Consider the following 14,196-nt stretch of genomic DNA (forward strand, 5'->3'; position numbering starts at 1 on the left):
AATTAAGACACAAAGCTTGGCTTAGTAGCGATGTGAGACATGCGGCGCTCTCGAGCACTCGGTTCAAGTTGTTTAATTGGGACACAGCGAGATATTACTGGGAGTTTTTCCAACTCAAGAGATGAAAAGGAACACGAATATTGATGTGAAGTGAGACAACGGGGAGACACTCACGTCCTGCCAGTGATCCTCCTCTTCCTTCAACTTGTTGTACTGATTGTGCATCAGCTCGTGGCGCACCTGACTGTGGGGCTGCAACATGGACTCGTCCTCGCCTCGCATGTCGATCATACTCACACTCCTGGGGACGAGAGACAGAGAGAGACAGGGAATATGGATGATGAAAAACTCATTGTACTGCAAGTACAGTAGAACATTGAATTTGTGTATTGGCCATTTAATCGGTTTCATACAGTCCCAATGGCCACAGGACAAAAACAAACACTTTGAGGCTAAACCTTTCCAAGTCTCAGCAGCGGTTAACAGGTCAAAAAAATTAAAAGCACCCATAAATGATTCATGAGGAGGAAAATACAGTGCAGTAAAATCTCATTTTTTAATTAGATGGATTCAAAACTGTGCATCTTCAAAGATAAACTCATGCCCACCCTATAGTAATGACTAAGATTTTAGATGAGCATCATTCTGCCGCTACACCCAAATCAAACAGCGTTTCTCCCTCAATGTCGCTTTGTCTCATGTGTCAATCTAACATTTGTTTAAAACAGAAAATGCATCACATTAAATGTCAAGACTCCATTTAATTGGAAAACATCAGCTTCATGTGCAGGCAACGGTTGTCGTGAAGCTTTTAGTAACATTCTGACGCGAGTGAAAGAGATGCAAAAAAACCCCCAACAACAGTATATTCATACAGGCAAAAAGCAAAGGTTACAGAAAGTTTACAGTATTGTTAAATCATCCGTTTTTAGATAAAAGGCAGGTACAGCATAGGACATGAGCACGATGATAAGTATTTCATGAGACATGGGATGCGATGTGGGGGGGGGGGGGGGGGTTCAAATGGTTGTTACGTGAAACATGCAGCAGAAGCACTGCGCTGATGTCAGAGCAGCATATAGTTTAGTAAGTTCCGTCCACAGCCGCTGCTCCAGGCACTGGAGGAATCGGAGAGGACTTTCAACAATATCCTCCAAACGATTCCTCCAAAACATATGTTTCATACATTACGGATTAAGTGTAAAGGCTAGGGACATTGTTTGACACTGGTAAACCAAACTGCCAAACATGTTCACCCCGAGTAATATCTAACTTATTGTTTTACAGTTTTTACTGCAAGTAGAGGGGGAAAAAATCTGCTGATTTGGGAGACAGTGTCCATGCAAAGAAAGATTTCATGTTGTTGAAATGTAGTGATACATCAGCCCTGGTGGAGTGTACCAGTACTGCAACACACGACTCCATGAAAACAGAAATCTGCATAATTTCCCGTCTTGACATAAAAGTGTAGTTTTGAAATTAATTGATCTCGGACGACTCAAAATTTTGCCTGAAAATGTATTTAATGGAGCTTCAACAAAAATTAGAGCACTTATTAAAAACTAGCAGATAATTCAATTTTTTTTATTATTTTTTTTAGAGTAAACCAGTCTGAAAAAATTGGAGAATATTAGTAAGAAATAAATAAAAGCAACAACAACTAAAACCTCTGACGTCAAGTATTTTAAGTTGTTGTTGGCAGTTTTTTCCTCTTCTTGCATGAATAAAAACTGGTCGAGCAAGGTTTTGCTTCGCAGTGCAGAGCGGCGCGACGCCGGGCAGCGGAGTGCTACAAAAGACAACTTACTGCGAATCATCCGACACACTATCTGTGTGGCTGAATCTACACAAGGATGGAGAGAGGGAGAGAGAGAGAGAGAGAGAGAGAGAGAGAGAGAGAGAGAGAGAGAGACAGAGAGAACACCGTCACAAATGAACACAGGTACATTCCAGAGAGAAACTCATCTTCCACTCCTGAAAACACAGTGATGGAGTAGCTGACAACAACGTAGTTATGCCAGATTAAATACAGAATACGTTCAGGACAGGGTTGGTGTGCCTGGTGGTCTGTGTGTGTTTGCACAGATGTATTTGTCAGTTCCCAGGTTTTAACATCGCTGAACCAGGCACTAGGGGGCAGTCTTATCCAAAACACAGCCAGAACAGGAGAGAAAAAAAATGACTGCAGCATTTGCAAAAACAAAACACTCTGCTGACACACAGCAGATGCACAAAGCAACAATCTCAGAACATTATCAAAGGCAGTAAAAATAAGCACATGCGTCTTTTTGTGTTTGTATTAGACAAGGACAAAGAGCGACATGAAGGATGTGGCTTCTCTTTTTGTCTGTGACCGCCACTTTTTTTTTAATGGAGCTGCCTCCGATGTCAGAGGGGTGTGAGACAAAGTGTGGCTTGTGGTCGCTCGCCACAAAAGGAAAAGAAGACTCAAATAAGAGAAGAGGAAGATCGCTATATGCCATGCGGTATTTGTTGGAGTAATTTGACGTGTTTTGATTCGTTGTCATACAGGGAATGACCAACAATGACAAATTGCATTTATATGTGTTTAAAGATGAAGATGAATTCAAACTTATTTTTTAGTAATATTTTTAGAGCTGCAACAGCTAATCGATTCATGTGATAGTAAATGAATCACCAACTATTTTGATGATAAGTAGTTTTTTAGGGAAAAAAAGAGCAAGATTCTCTGATTTCAGCTTCGGATTTTTTGCTCCTCCGTGACAGTGAACCAAACGAAACAACTAATCGATTAATCAAGACAATAATCGATTATGAAAAGAATCGTTAGTTGCAGCCCTAAATATTGTGGTCCAAACTGGATAAAATCCAATTCACCATCAACTGGAGTCATGCCCTGATCAAGTCTCATGAGGAGATCAAAGGTTTCCAACTAAGGTCATGCGAAGTTAATAATCTAACAACATTCTCAAATAATTAAAATATCTCAAATATAGCTTTTTCTTTTTTTCGTAAAAGCATAAAAAAAAAACAAGGCAGTGAGAAAAAAAAAAAAAAAAGAGTTTCCAGAGTTTCCATGCATTCTGTGTACAATAACAAAACATTTTAGGCAAAAAAATAAATTATAAATTTGCAGTCATGTTAAAAATCTCATGCGATCCTTGAGGTGGTTAAGTCGTCGACGCTCGTAGGAGCATCGCCGTGTGAGGTCAAGGTCACATGCTGAGAGTATTCAACAGTAGATTCCTTTAGTTAACACAAGTGGATATATATTTTGTTCCAACGCCGCAACCTTTCATAAAATGTAGTGTAGTTTGCTGGACGGGGCTCACGTTGCTGGAAGATTGCCGTCCAACCAGGGCGTCCCTCCTCCTCCTTGCGGGTCGTTGCTTTCGCTCAGGGCCCTGGCCTTCCGTCGGCCCGCCTCCGCCGTATCCTTTAAAGTCGTTGCCGCGGTGGCAGGCACGGGGAGGAAGCGGGAGGGACTCGTTTGCGCGGCGATGGCCTTAGGAGAGGTGGGCGTCCGACGGGCCCGCTTCTCGTCCTGCTCCGAGTCGCCGACTGGCGGCGCACCGGGGACCCCCTTCCTCGCTCCGGCCTCTGTCGCCGTAGGTGCGTGTTTTTTCCCGGGGCCTGTGGCGACCGCCGCCGCGCCGCCTCCCGCCAGAGTCGTCGAATGGTGGAAGAGTTCCTCCGAGCATGAGCGAGCTGGGGTGCTGCAGAGAGCAAAGCAAACTAAAAAACGAACTGCAGTCTGGTTATCATCCTACATCATCAGACGGCATTTTTCCTCCTGGAGGAGTCTAGTGTTCCCCCGACACATAAATCTAAGAAAACAGCACAGCGTGGTCACAAATCCATTTCGGAGCAGACTGGATGTGAAAACAAAAAAGAAAAATCCACTGAGCGGCGCTCCCGTGGTTTGTCACCCCTGTGATGAACAGCTAACTCTTTTTGGAGGCTTATTATTGGACTGTAAATTCCCAGAATGCATAGCAGGGAGAGAGAGAGAGAGAGAGAGAGACTGGCCTTCATTTCCAGCCTGCTCGGGGTCGGGGAAGGAAGACGGCCTCATTTCCTTACATCCTGAGGGTGGGTCGCATGTTCCGTGTTCCCTGTGAGTGTGTGTGTGTGTGTGTGTGTGTGTGTGTGTGTGTGTGTGTGTGTGTGTGTGTGTGTGTGTGTGTGTGTGTGTGTGTGTGTGTTTGTTGTTTGTACATGCAGGTTTGTGCAGTTTCTGGCAGAAGTTTTGACGGAAAGGTCAAGTGCAAACAGAAGCGGAGGCCCATCAATTGTGGTTTCTTGGTTCCTGCTCGTTCTATGTCTTCTTTCTCTACATTGCATCTATTTTTCTTTTAATCAGCCAAGTCCCCTGTTGTACTAAAGAGCAATATTTACCCGCGAAATGTCTGACGTCTGCTGAGATAAGAAACACAGTCAACAGCTCAGGGAGCTGATATAAGCTCAACTCCTCCATCCAAACAAACTGTAACAAACATCTCAGCAGTGTTTTGCTTAAAAAAAAAAAAAAGGGACGTTACAACACAAAACACAGATATGTTGGTGCGATTACAGCTCTTTTTGTTTAGAGGTGGCGACACAAAACTACAGAAAAAAAAACCCACCAGCTGTTTCCACCTAAATAAGCCTAGAACTCCCACTTTTCCCTTGGAAAACAGCTCGACACGTCAGATTTCTACCGAGGATCCCTTTCACTCCCTTGAAGTGCTGACAAGCCAATCAATGCCACCGCGTCAGTGCCAGAAAATAGCTGGAAACGGAAAAAATAGTGACTGTAATAAGCTCTTCCAACAGGCCTGGGAACCAAACGTCTGCCTGGCGAGGAAATAACACAGGATTGTGAAATATAACGAGAGAAAAGAACGCGCGGGCAACCGCACATGATCGCACTTGGACGTCGGGAGCTGTAAAATGGAACAACAACATTGTGTTTCTTGACAGCCCGTGATCCTCACCTTGTTACCCGACACCAGCTGTGAAATGCGCGGCCCTGGGATGAAGCATGCTGGGTAAAGGCCGCTGTATAATAATAACACTGTTGTTCCTGTTACCCACTCATTGTTGAGCTACGCGGGATGAGAACGGCAGTGGAAGCGATGATACGGTGACGATAGTGCCAAAGAGCACTAAGTGGCCCAATGGAAACGCCAGCTGTGACAATTGGAACCATTTTCCTACTTTCAAAAGAAAAAAGAAATTGGTCCTGAAGTCTGTGGACTATCCTCACCGACGGGAATATTGGTTTTGGACTGATGCGCCGCCGCTGAGATTCATTTTTCCAGTGCTTTGAGAAGTAAAAATAGAATTCACTTGATCTGTATGCTGGTGTAGGCAAAAGGCCTCAGCAGCAGTGACGCAGTAGTCGAATGCATCCCCCTTGGCAAAACCTGGTGCCTACATTACCCACAATGCAAGTTGACCAATGACGTTTGCTTGGAGTGTTATACCGGCGGCGGCTGATGAACTGTGACCTCGAGCTGCTACGTTGGAGCAGAGACGAGGAGCAGCGACAGGTCTGGTAAAGCTCACTCCTGTCTGAGATTGTTTTTCATTATTCAATGTGTCTGCCTCAAGTGACATCATTTGAGACATATTTATCAGACACCACACAGCAGCTCCCTCGGGAGACACAGATGGCTTGTGTTAATTTTTTCCACATAGTCAGCAGTGCTTCTCAGGATCTGTACACGGACTGCAATGTGTAATATCTGTGGCTTTTCCGCTTTAGATTAAAAATCAAAAAACCATATAAACTATTAATAATAATAATTTTAATTTTGAACGCGTATGACTGCGCTCACCGTATGTGACAGGCAAAATGTTTCGTAAAATGTCCGGAAAATTGGATCACATATCTAAAAAACAGCTTTTAAGACAAGTCATGATGAACATCATTTCGATTTGGTTCAGTAAGAGAAACTAGGAATTTCATATAAAAAAAATAAGAGTATTGGACTGATGATTTCAGAGAAAAGACATGAAATAAGGTGAAGACCTTTGCTCAGAGGTGACCGTCAGGTGAGTCACGGCCTCCGAGGGGGGCTCTGCGTGGGGCCGGGGGAGTCTACAGGGCGGAGGGTCACTGCTCCTCCTCGCGCTCGCTGAATGGATCTCAATGCGAGGTATGGATGATGCAGCACGCCTCCCTTCCTCCTCCTCATCCTTTACACTGTGACGCTCCTGGTGAATCGGTGTCTGGGGTTCAAGGGGCGGGGTGGGAGACGGACTCGGGGTGTCTAAGCTACGGATCTCATTTGGACTGTGACGTTAGCCGTTAGCCATTCACACACACACACACACACACACACACACACACACACACACACACACACACACACACACACACACACACACACACACACACACACACACACACACACACACACACACACACACACACACACACACACACACACGGGGGGGAAGGACGTTGTTATCAGTTAGCGACAATGACACAAGGGGAGTTGCAACGAGACGAGTCGCGAGGTGCGGACGACACACATATGTGGAGGAGGCAGAAGGGGAAACACAATGATAACATATGATGGAGAGGGAGAAAAAACAAAAGGAAAACAATAAATGCAAATTAACACATGCACTTTGATGGAACATAACATGATGGATGAATTTAACAACGGGGGCAAATGACAGCGCACACTGGGAGATGCACACAGGCACAACACACTCACAGTACACACGATTCCCTTCTGTGTATTATCCACCTACTCACGACTGTTTTTGGAAACGGCTGCAGATATTTGTTCAATCTCCCCGCTGTTGTCCTTCAATGCAGCCAAACAGTTATTCATCCAAACCTCAAAACACTAGCCCTGACAACCCCCCAACACTCCCTAACGCCCAACAATAACACTGCACACACACACACACGCGCACGCACGTACGCACACGCGCTGACGCAACACCCGATCAAAAGCACATTGTGGAATCTACTTCTTCAGCAGAAATCGGAAAACGTCTAAAGTGAATTCCACTGACGATCAAATTCTTAATTTACGATCTCGCACGGCGACAAGGCCAAACTGGCGAACGCCAATAAGAGACGTTTAATCTGCCTCAGTTTTGTCCATGTACAGTATTTCACACTCTCGCTTCTATATCAGAGTCCGAAAACAAACATACAAAACCCACATCTGGCCTCCATCAGCCACTCCCATCTGTACAGTACTGGGCAGGGGGAAAAAAAATCCAATGGCTGAAAAGTTTCATTTCAGACTTTTGTAATTTGAGCAAGTGACACTTGGAGCCACACAATTACTAAAATTGTTAAAACCTCAAAATCCATCCATGGAGATAAACACATGATTTGTTTTCCCATCGTTCTGTCAGTCAGTGAAGTAATTTTTTTTGCAATTGATAAAAACTGACCAAATTGTATTAATTACCTTCATGCTCTGCCTTCACCAACATACCACTTTGTCCTAAATTCCATAAGCTAATTTAGTCGAGCAGAATGGAGACTAAATCATCGTAGGTAGGTTTTTCGGCTACAAGGAGAAATGTGGATTTCGCTGCCACAAATAAATTGTAACAAGTTTTTTTTTTTTTTGCAGGAATCAATATCAACAACTTCATGGTCGAACAAACGTGTCCAGTTTATTAAGCTGTCAAAGTCTGTACCACCAGAGTCACTCAACTCACCTCAGTTACTAGATTTATATGTAAATGTCTAATATATGCAGGAAAACCATGTTTTGTTGTAAGTAATAATGTTCTCTGGACAGAAACGTGCAATGTTTAATGTGATATTTGCAATTGCTTTGACGATAAAAAACAAAATTGAGCATCTTCGCAAAAAACCTTGTAGTGAAAAGTGTCATTGTTATTCTCTGAGCACAAATCTTCAGTGTAAGGAAACTGAAACATAACTCTCTCATCATGTAAACTGTATTAAACAATGGTCTGGTCGGATTTGAAGATTTCGTTCGGACTAGCCTGAAAAACAACAACATTTTGTTGCTTCCATCGTTTGTCACCACAGTCACGCTCACCTGAAAGGTCTGTCGCCCCCTACGGGTGACGTGGCGGTGCTCCAGCTCTTGCGTGTGCCCTCCTCTTTGTCGGTTTTCTTCCTGCGGAGCGGCGCCGGCACATATCCGCTCTGGTTGCTCCTGTTGGGCAGGTACTGGTTGAAGGGCATGGCCGTTCGCAGCTCGGTGACGGACGTCCGCCGCGCCGACATGTCGTCCTTGCGGATGTCCGGCATCTTCCTGTGGGGGGCGCCGTCGGACTCGGAGTCGCTGCCGCGGCCTGTCCAGGAGGGGGAGACGAGGGGACGAAGGAGTTTATTAAATGGAAAGTTTAAATCAGAGATGAATCATTCTGTATTTGACCCCATAATTGCCATAAAATAAGCTTCCTCCTCATATGAAACTTAGCCATTTAAAAAAAACCCATATTTTTATTCAAGAGACAGTGAGAGAGAAGTTTATTTTCATTAAGTACAGATGAAGTCAATGATTCAATAACTGCACTTAGAAAGAGGTTTCATTTCTGTGTGATCTGATTGAGGTCACTGACTGAAAGCTTATAAATAAATACATAAAAATGTAAAATTACTTTTAAGGACACATATGATGCATATTTAGTTTTTCGATTTCCTCTTGTGTGTTAAATACTTTTTTTGGGTGTTAAAGGTCTGCAAAGTTAAAAAGCCCAAAGTGCGCGGTAAAGGGAACTCATAAAGCATGTCAGCACTATTCTCATCTGTTCTGTAATTTTCGGATTCGCAAGAGATTCAAATTTTAAGAAAACAACAACAACAAAAATTGGGGGCAGCAAATTCTTTTAACCTATACTGTGGCTAAACCGTCATCTGATTTGATTTGATCTTTATTTATCTCGAACCATTCACAACATATGAATTGCAAAATATTTTCCATGACATAGATCTCCAGTCAACATAAATCTTGTACATATATTTATTTTTGCGGCACTTATGATGAAAGCGTATGAAGGCAGCGGTGTCTCTAATGTGTTTTAATACTTTCTAAATGATAAAGGCTTTTGAAATTGACTGTGATTCCCCCTCAGAGCCTCCCAGAGAGAAAAGAGGCACCCGGCTGCTGAGTCATATAGAGACAGAGCGAGGCAGACTCAGAATGGGAGGGAGGGAAAGATACAACAAATAAGATTGGCAGGAAAAACTCACTTAAAACCTTTACAGTTTATAGACCCACAAAACATTATAGTGCCGCTACCGTGTTATTATACACAGTGCATTCCAGTGGCTGAACATAAATCATCCTCCAACAGGTTGATGGCCGTTTTTTAGCCCTTTCCTTTTCTTCAAGTCACATAAATCATTACTTAGATTTGTATGGTGCAGCTCGGGCTGACTAAATTCTAGCCTGCAGTTCGGAAGAATTCACTTAAGATGCCGCGGCGTCTGTCTGAATCGGGACATTAAGCATGACCGTCGGAGGAAACACCTGGCTTTGCAGAAGTGCATCGCTCAAGGACTTTCCCTGCTCCTGAGTCTTAAATTCCTCTGCGAGATCTTCCAATGTGATGTTTATAATTCCAGGGATCTACCTGAAGCACGTTGGGTTTTTTTTCACCTTAATTTAGCCCCTTTTACGCTCATTCTGCTCCGGATTCAGTAAGTTCAAACGGCAGAAAACGGATACCTGCGGCCTTGCTTTGCCCAAGGTCTCCCCCCGCCCCACCAAAAAATTCCTTTTCGCCCCCAAGATGCTCAGCACATGTGCTACTGGAATTCCCCTCCCTTTGGATGCATGTGTACTCAATCTATGACCTATGGATTTATGACTCAATTTATATATATATATATATATATATATATATATTCCAAGTATAAACCCACAATTTCAAACAGATCAAAACCCCATAAAGTCCTCCACTGGGTTTGAGCAGATACATATGGAAGCAACCGCAGCTATCAGTGGAAATAAATCTCAATTTTTAAAAAAAAACTGTTCTTCTCTCTCTTTCTAGAAATAGACTTTTCTTCAGTTTTATGCGGTCCAAAGGAAGAAAAAAAAAAAAAGAGATTGACAGAACAAAGTCCAGAAGAGGCCTGGAGATATCTGTAACGGTTCAATTATGACTTCTTAACCCATCGGTTGGGAACACGAGGGTCGATCCGTCTTTTAAGGAACAACACGTGTCTTTTTCTCGGGCGCGATCTCGTCTCCAGCCTCGTGTGGTAGCGCTGACGCTCGACGACGGGTTTTTTTTCTTTTCGTGGGGTCAGTGCCAATGCGGTGCCGGAGCTTCAAAAAGACTCATTTACATCAATAATCATCAACATGCCGTCGTGCCACAGGGGAAAAAAGGAAGAGCGAGAGGAGTCCGGTTCAATACGCGTCAGAAGTGACTGGAAGGCTGGAAGAGAAATACGAAATGCAGATTGACACTGATTCCCCCCTTTAAGACTTCTGCTGTCATTTAAGGGAAATAGATGATGACACTTTTCAAGGATGAAGCTTGGACACTATTCATACGGCCACAAAATACATGTATGAATCAGTCCCCCCCCCTTCCTCATGTGACACAGATGTGTGGAGCTTTCGTCTGGCTTGAGAGCAAGAAGCCTGCTTTTGTTTAGTCGTACAAAAGTACAAACTACACATTTTGACTGGTAGATCCGCCTCCGCCGCTGTGAAGTGTCCGGTTAGAACTGGTTCAGTTAGAGCTGACGGTGCTTTCAGACATGCACCAAAGTCCAGCAATGTTCCTAAAATATTCCGGAAGGGCTGTGTAGCTTTTATTTCCTGACGTGAATTGAGGACATCGCGTCCAGACATTTTTCGCCGTTCACATGCGGCGAACTCCGGGGCGTTCTGTGGCGTCTTCCTCCGGCGGAGTTCAGGACTCCAGTGCATGTCTGAGAAGCAAATGCCAGAACTTCTCCGGCCAGCAGCCCAGTTAAGTTTCCGGACAATGTCCCGAGTGAGCCCGTGTGAGAGCAGAGCAGGGGAAGTCGTTGCAGACACTTTATCGTCCTGTCCTGCCTCCTGCATCACCCCTCCACCCAGACGCCACCGAATGTTCCGGAGATGTTCCTTTTCTGCCTTACTCAATCAATCAAACTTTATCTATATAGCACCTTTCAAACAAATCAAATGCAGTTCAAAGTGCTTGACAAAACAGATGTGATTGACTCCGACGACCTCATGCTGCGTTTATCATGAGTGAAAGGCAAATTCCTTCGAGTTCGTGTCCGAAAACAGATTCAACGACTTAAAGAATTATTCTATAAACGTGTGTGTGTGTGTGTGTGTGTGTGTGTGTGTGTGTGTGTGTGTGTTGGATTAGAGTTATGTCCTCAAACAGACAGTGTTACAGTAGGTCAGATATGATCATCTAAACACGGCAGATAGGATCAGCTGTTTGAAGCGGAGCGTGAAGGCGCGTGGTGTGAAATCCTTTCAGGCGAATCCGAGGGGCAATATTTTCTACAAAACCACCTCAGTGACGTCATTCAGTTTATTCTTTCGCTGCAAAATTAAGAGAGGGAGGAGGATGGCTTTACTCTACCAGCACCAGGAGCACAAAGTGCCTCTTTTATCAAAAGTGTATCCATGCAGACTTGGCCCAAACAAAGGAACACGGGCAATATTGAATTTCTTTCAGAGATTGAATTAAACTCATTTTTCCTGTTCCCTAATTACTGTCAGGAGGAAGTCGGTTTACAGGTCTGAATAGTGAACCTGTCTCAAGGCCAGGGGCCGAGTTCAGCCTGTGTGCATGTTAATAAATGGATACTCTTGTTCTGGGCGTAATCAGAGTTCTCTTGTGGTCGGTTTTGATGACGCCACTGTTGTCCCGTTCTCCCCTTTCCCACCTGCGCCTCCTGGGACTGACCCGAACACAGACATGATGAGAACAGCGGCTGAGGTCTAGAAATATGATCAGACATGCAACTCCGAAAGTGTTTAACTGAAAAAAAAAGTGACTAACCTCTTCATTCTATGAAGCCACAAAGAGGTTATGAAAACTGCATCATCAAATCAAGCACCTTTGAGAGGATGTGCAGTCATCGGTTAGCAATTTCCTCCCTTTGCTTCATGGGAATACAAGCTCCTTGACAACGTGACTCATCAGCTGGTGGTCACATGTTGCTGGAGAGAATCGTTGTTGCATTGGTTGTAAAAGCGAGAGGTTTTTAATTTAATGTCTTGTTGTGGCAGCTTTGCATTCTGACCAACTGCGGCTAATGTGGAAGAGATCTCACCTTTATTAATCGTTGAACGTCAATGAAATATGAGCCTGTTGCGTTTGTTTTGGATTCGGAGGATCCGATACTAAAATTGGCTCTAATTGATGACTATCGATGCACTAAATATGGCAGAGAATTTCAAAATTCCACAACCGATAAACAAGAGTGACGCACTACTTTGTTTACTAAAGTCGAATTTTGACCGTCTTGGGTTTTAGACTTCCCTCCACACAAGAACGTGGTCGGACTGGATGCTTGGTCTCGCCCTGTATTTTGTGAAACATATTTAACATTTCGTCCCGACGAGTTGTAACCTTTTATAGGCCGTCATTGGAATTTGAAAAGGGTCAAATTCAAACGCAGCGTAGCAATCAGCTGCTTCCAGTGACGCGTGCACACACTTTATTTTTAACTCCCTTTATTACTTCAACACAAACACAGAAAACAGCCTTCCAGCAGTTTTTGGCAGTTTACATTTGTATTTTATCTAGTTTGTATTATCTGTTACATCTTTTATGCGGTTTTATTATATCTGTGCTTCTTTATTGTACTATCCATCAGTGTGGACTAAGAGTGTATTGATCTCTAAAGTGAAAATAAAGTGGGGAAATCATTATATTTAATCATCTGCTGACCCAGGAATCTTTCTTTGAACACTGTATTTGATGCGATTGCATCCAAAATATTAACCATGATAACACTGAGCATATAGCAACATATGGAAATTCGTCCCTTGTTTTCAGGTTTCGTCATCGCTGACAGATGAGTCAAGTGTCAGATCAAAAAAAACCCCACTAAAAGCCTCCGTTCATACTGTACAACCGCACCTCTGTTTCTCCCTTGTTTCACTATATCACAAAGCTTCATCTCTTCCTCTATCCCGCGCTGTCAATCATCCCACTCCGCACTTCAAGCGTACCATTAAACAGCCGTAGCCAGGGACAACCGGCGCAAAACACTCGAGCAACAGAGACACCTTTGTGCGGACGTCAACGGCAGGACAGGAAATCCTCCGTGACAGGTGTCACAACTGTGCAGTGAGACGACGCACGCTTGGAAAAGTACAGTACAGTGCGTTAAACAGAAGAAAAAAAAAACTTCACAGAGATGCGGAAATAGATCGGATCAAAAGTGCAGAATCAAACGGAACTGATTCAGGGGAGGAAGATGATGGGCAGATGAAAGGACGTAGAGGAGGAGGAGGAGGAGGAGGAGAATTGATTCTTTCATCATACAATTACTCGTCCAAAGTAGGCGTGATTGTTACGTAATAAATATCTCAAAATAGAAATGTTGACTCTCGTCTTCGCACATTCTGCATAGATCTCTGAACGGGTATCTTGACTAAACAGATTCTTTGTTTCCACTGTAGTTTTTTTTTTTTTTTTTACAGTTAATCTCAGACAGAGCAAGCACCAGAGCAGGCTCCATGTTCCTCCGGGCTTTATTCCTCTCACAGGACAGATTTGTGGTGTGAATAACAAAATCATGACACGGGACTGAGTCCTGCTTCGTCTGATTGAAAACAAATGGGCCGCAAGGTTTTTTTTTTTTTTAAATCAGAGTGTGGCAACAGCTTGAATTGCTGTCGGTCATTTCCAGTAGAGAGAAAAAAGAAATAAATCTAATATATCTTGTGTTAAGATGTCACCTGACACTGGTGACAGTTACGCAATGTTGGCGGAGACTTGTGTTAACATCATACAACTGAAGAATGTGTCGGAACAAAAACAGATATTGTTATTGTTACTGGGCTTGGAGGTTTTTTTGACAGATTGACAACATATGGGGGCGACCCTTGAGCTGTCATGTAAAGTTATGTAAAGAATGTACATATGCAGCTTTTTTAAAAAAGTGTATGTGAATGATTACAGAACACTTTAAATTGTATTTTTCGCACTACAAAAAAAGGCAAAGCAGTTTTAAGACTAAAATTTGACCCAAACACAATCAGCATCGCCTCTACTGTTTTTCTGCCCTCTCGACAAAAC

General features: G+C 43.5%; 1 protein-coding gene across 13 annotated transcripts in view; it reads right to left on the reverse strand.

The window, feature by feature from the left end:
* LOC118319995 (LIM and calponin homology domains-containing protein 1-like) overlaps positions 1–14,196 on the reverse strand; it is an 86,267-nt gene that overhangs the window by 16,313 nt on the left and 55,758 nt on the right. For 8 of the 13 annotated variants that reach the window (XM_047334295.1, XM_047334296.1, XM_047334298.1 and 5 more), the window contains 5 exons: positions 8,013–8,271; positions 5,999–6,262; positions 3,315–3,698; positions 1,808–1,843; positions 175–301 (listed from right to left, as the gene is read on the reverse strand). In XM_047334295.1, coding sequence (XP_047190251.1) covers positions 175–301; positions 1,808–1,843; positions 3,315–3,698; positions 5,999–6,262; positions 8,013–8,271 — 1,070 coding nt within the window. The remainder of the gene's footprint in view (positions 1–174; positions 302–1,807; positions 1,844–3,314; positions 3,699–5,998; positions 6,263–8,012; positions 8,272–14,196) is intronic. The other 5 variants (XM_047334297.1, XM_047334300.1, XM_047334301.1 and 2 more) reach the window with 5 other exon arrangements.

Source organism: Scophthalmus maximus, chromosome 9 (assembly GCF_022379125.1).
Source record: "Scophthalmus maximus strain ysfricsl-2021 chromosome 9, ASM2237912v1, whole genome shotgun sequence".
Classification (NCBI taxonomy): Eukaryota; Metazoa; Chordata; class Actinopteri; order Pleuronectiformes; family Scophthalmidae; genus Scophthalmus; species Scophthalmus maximus.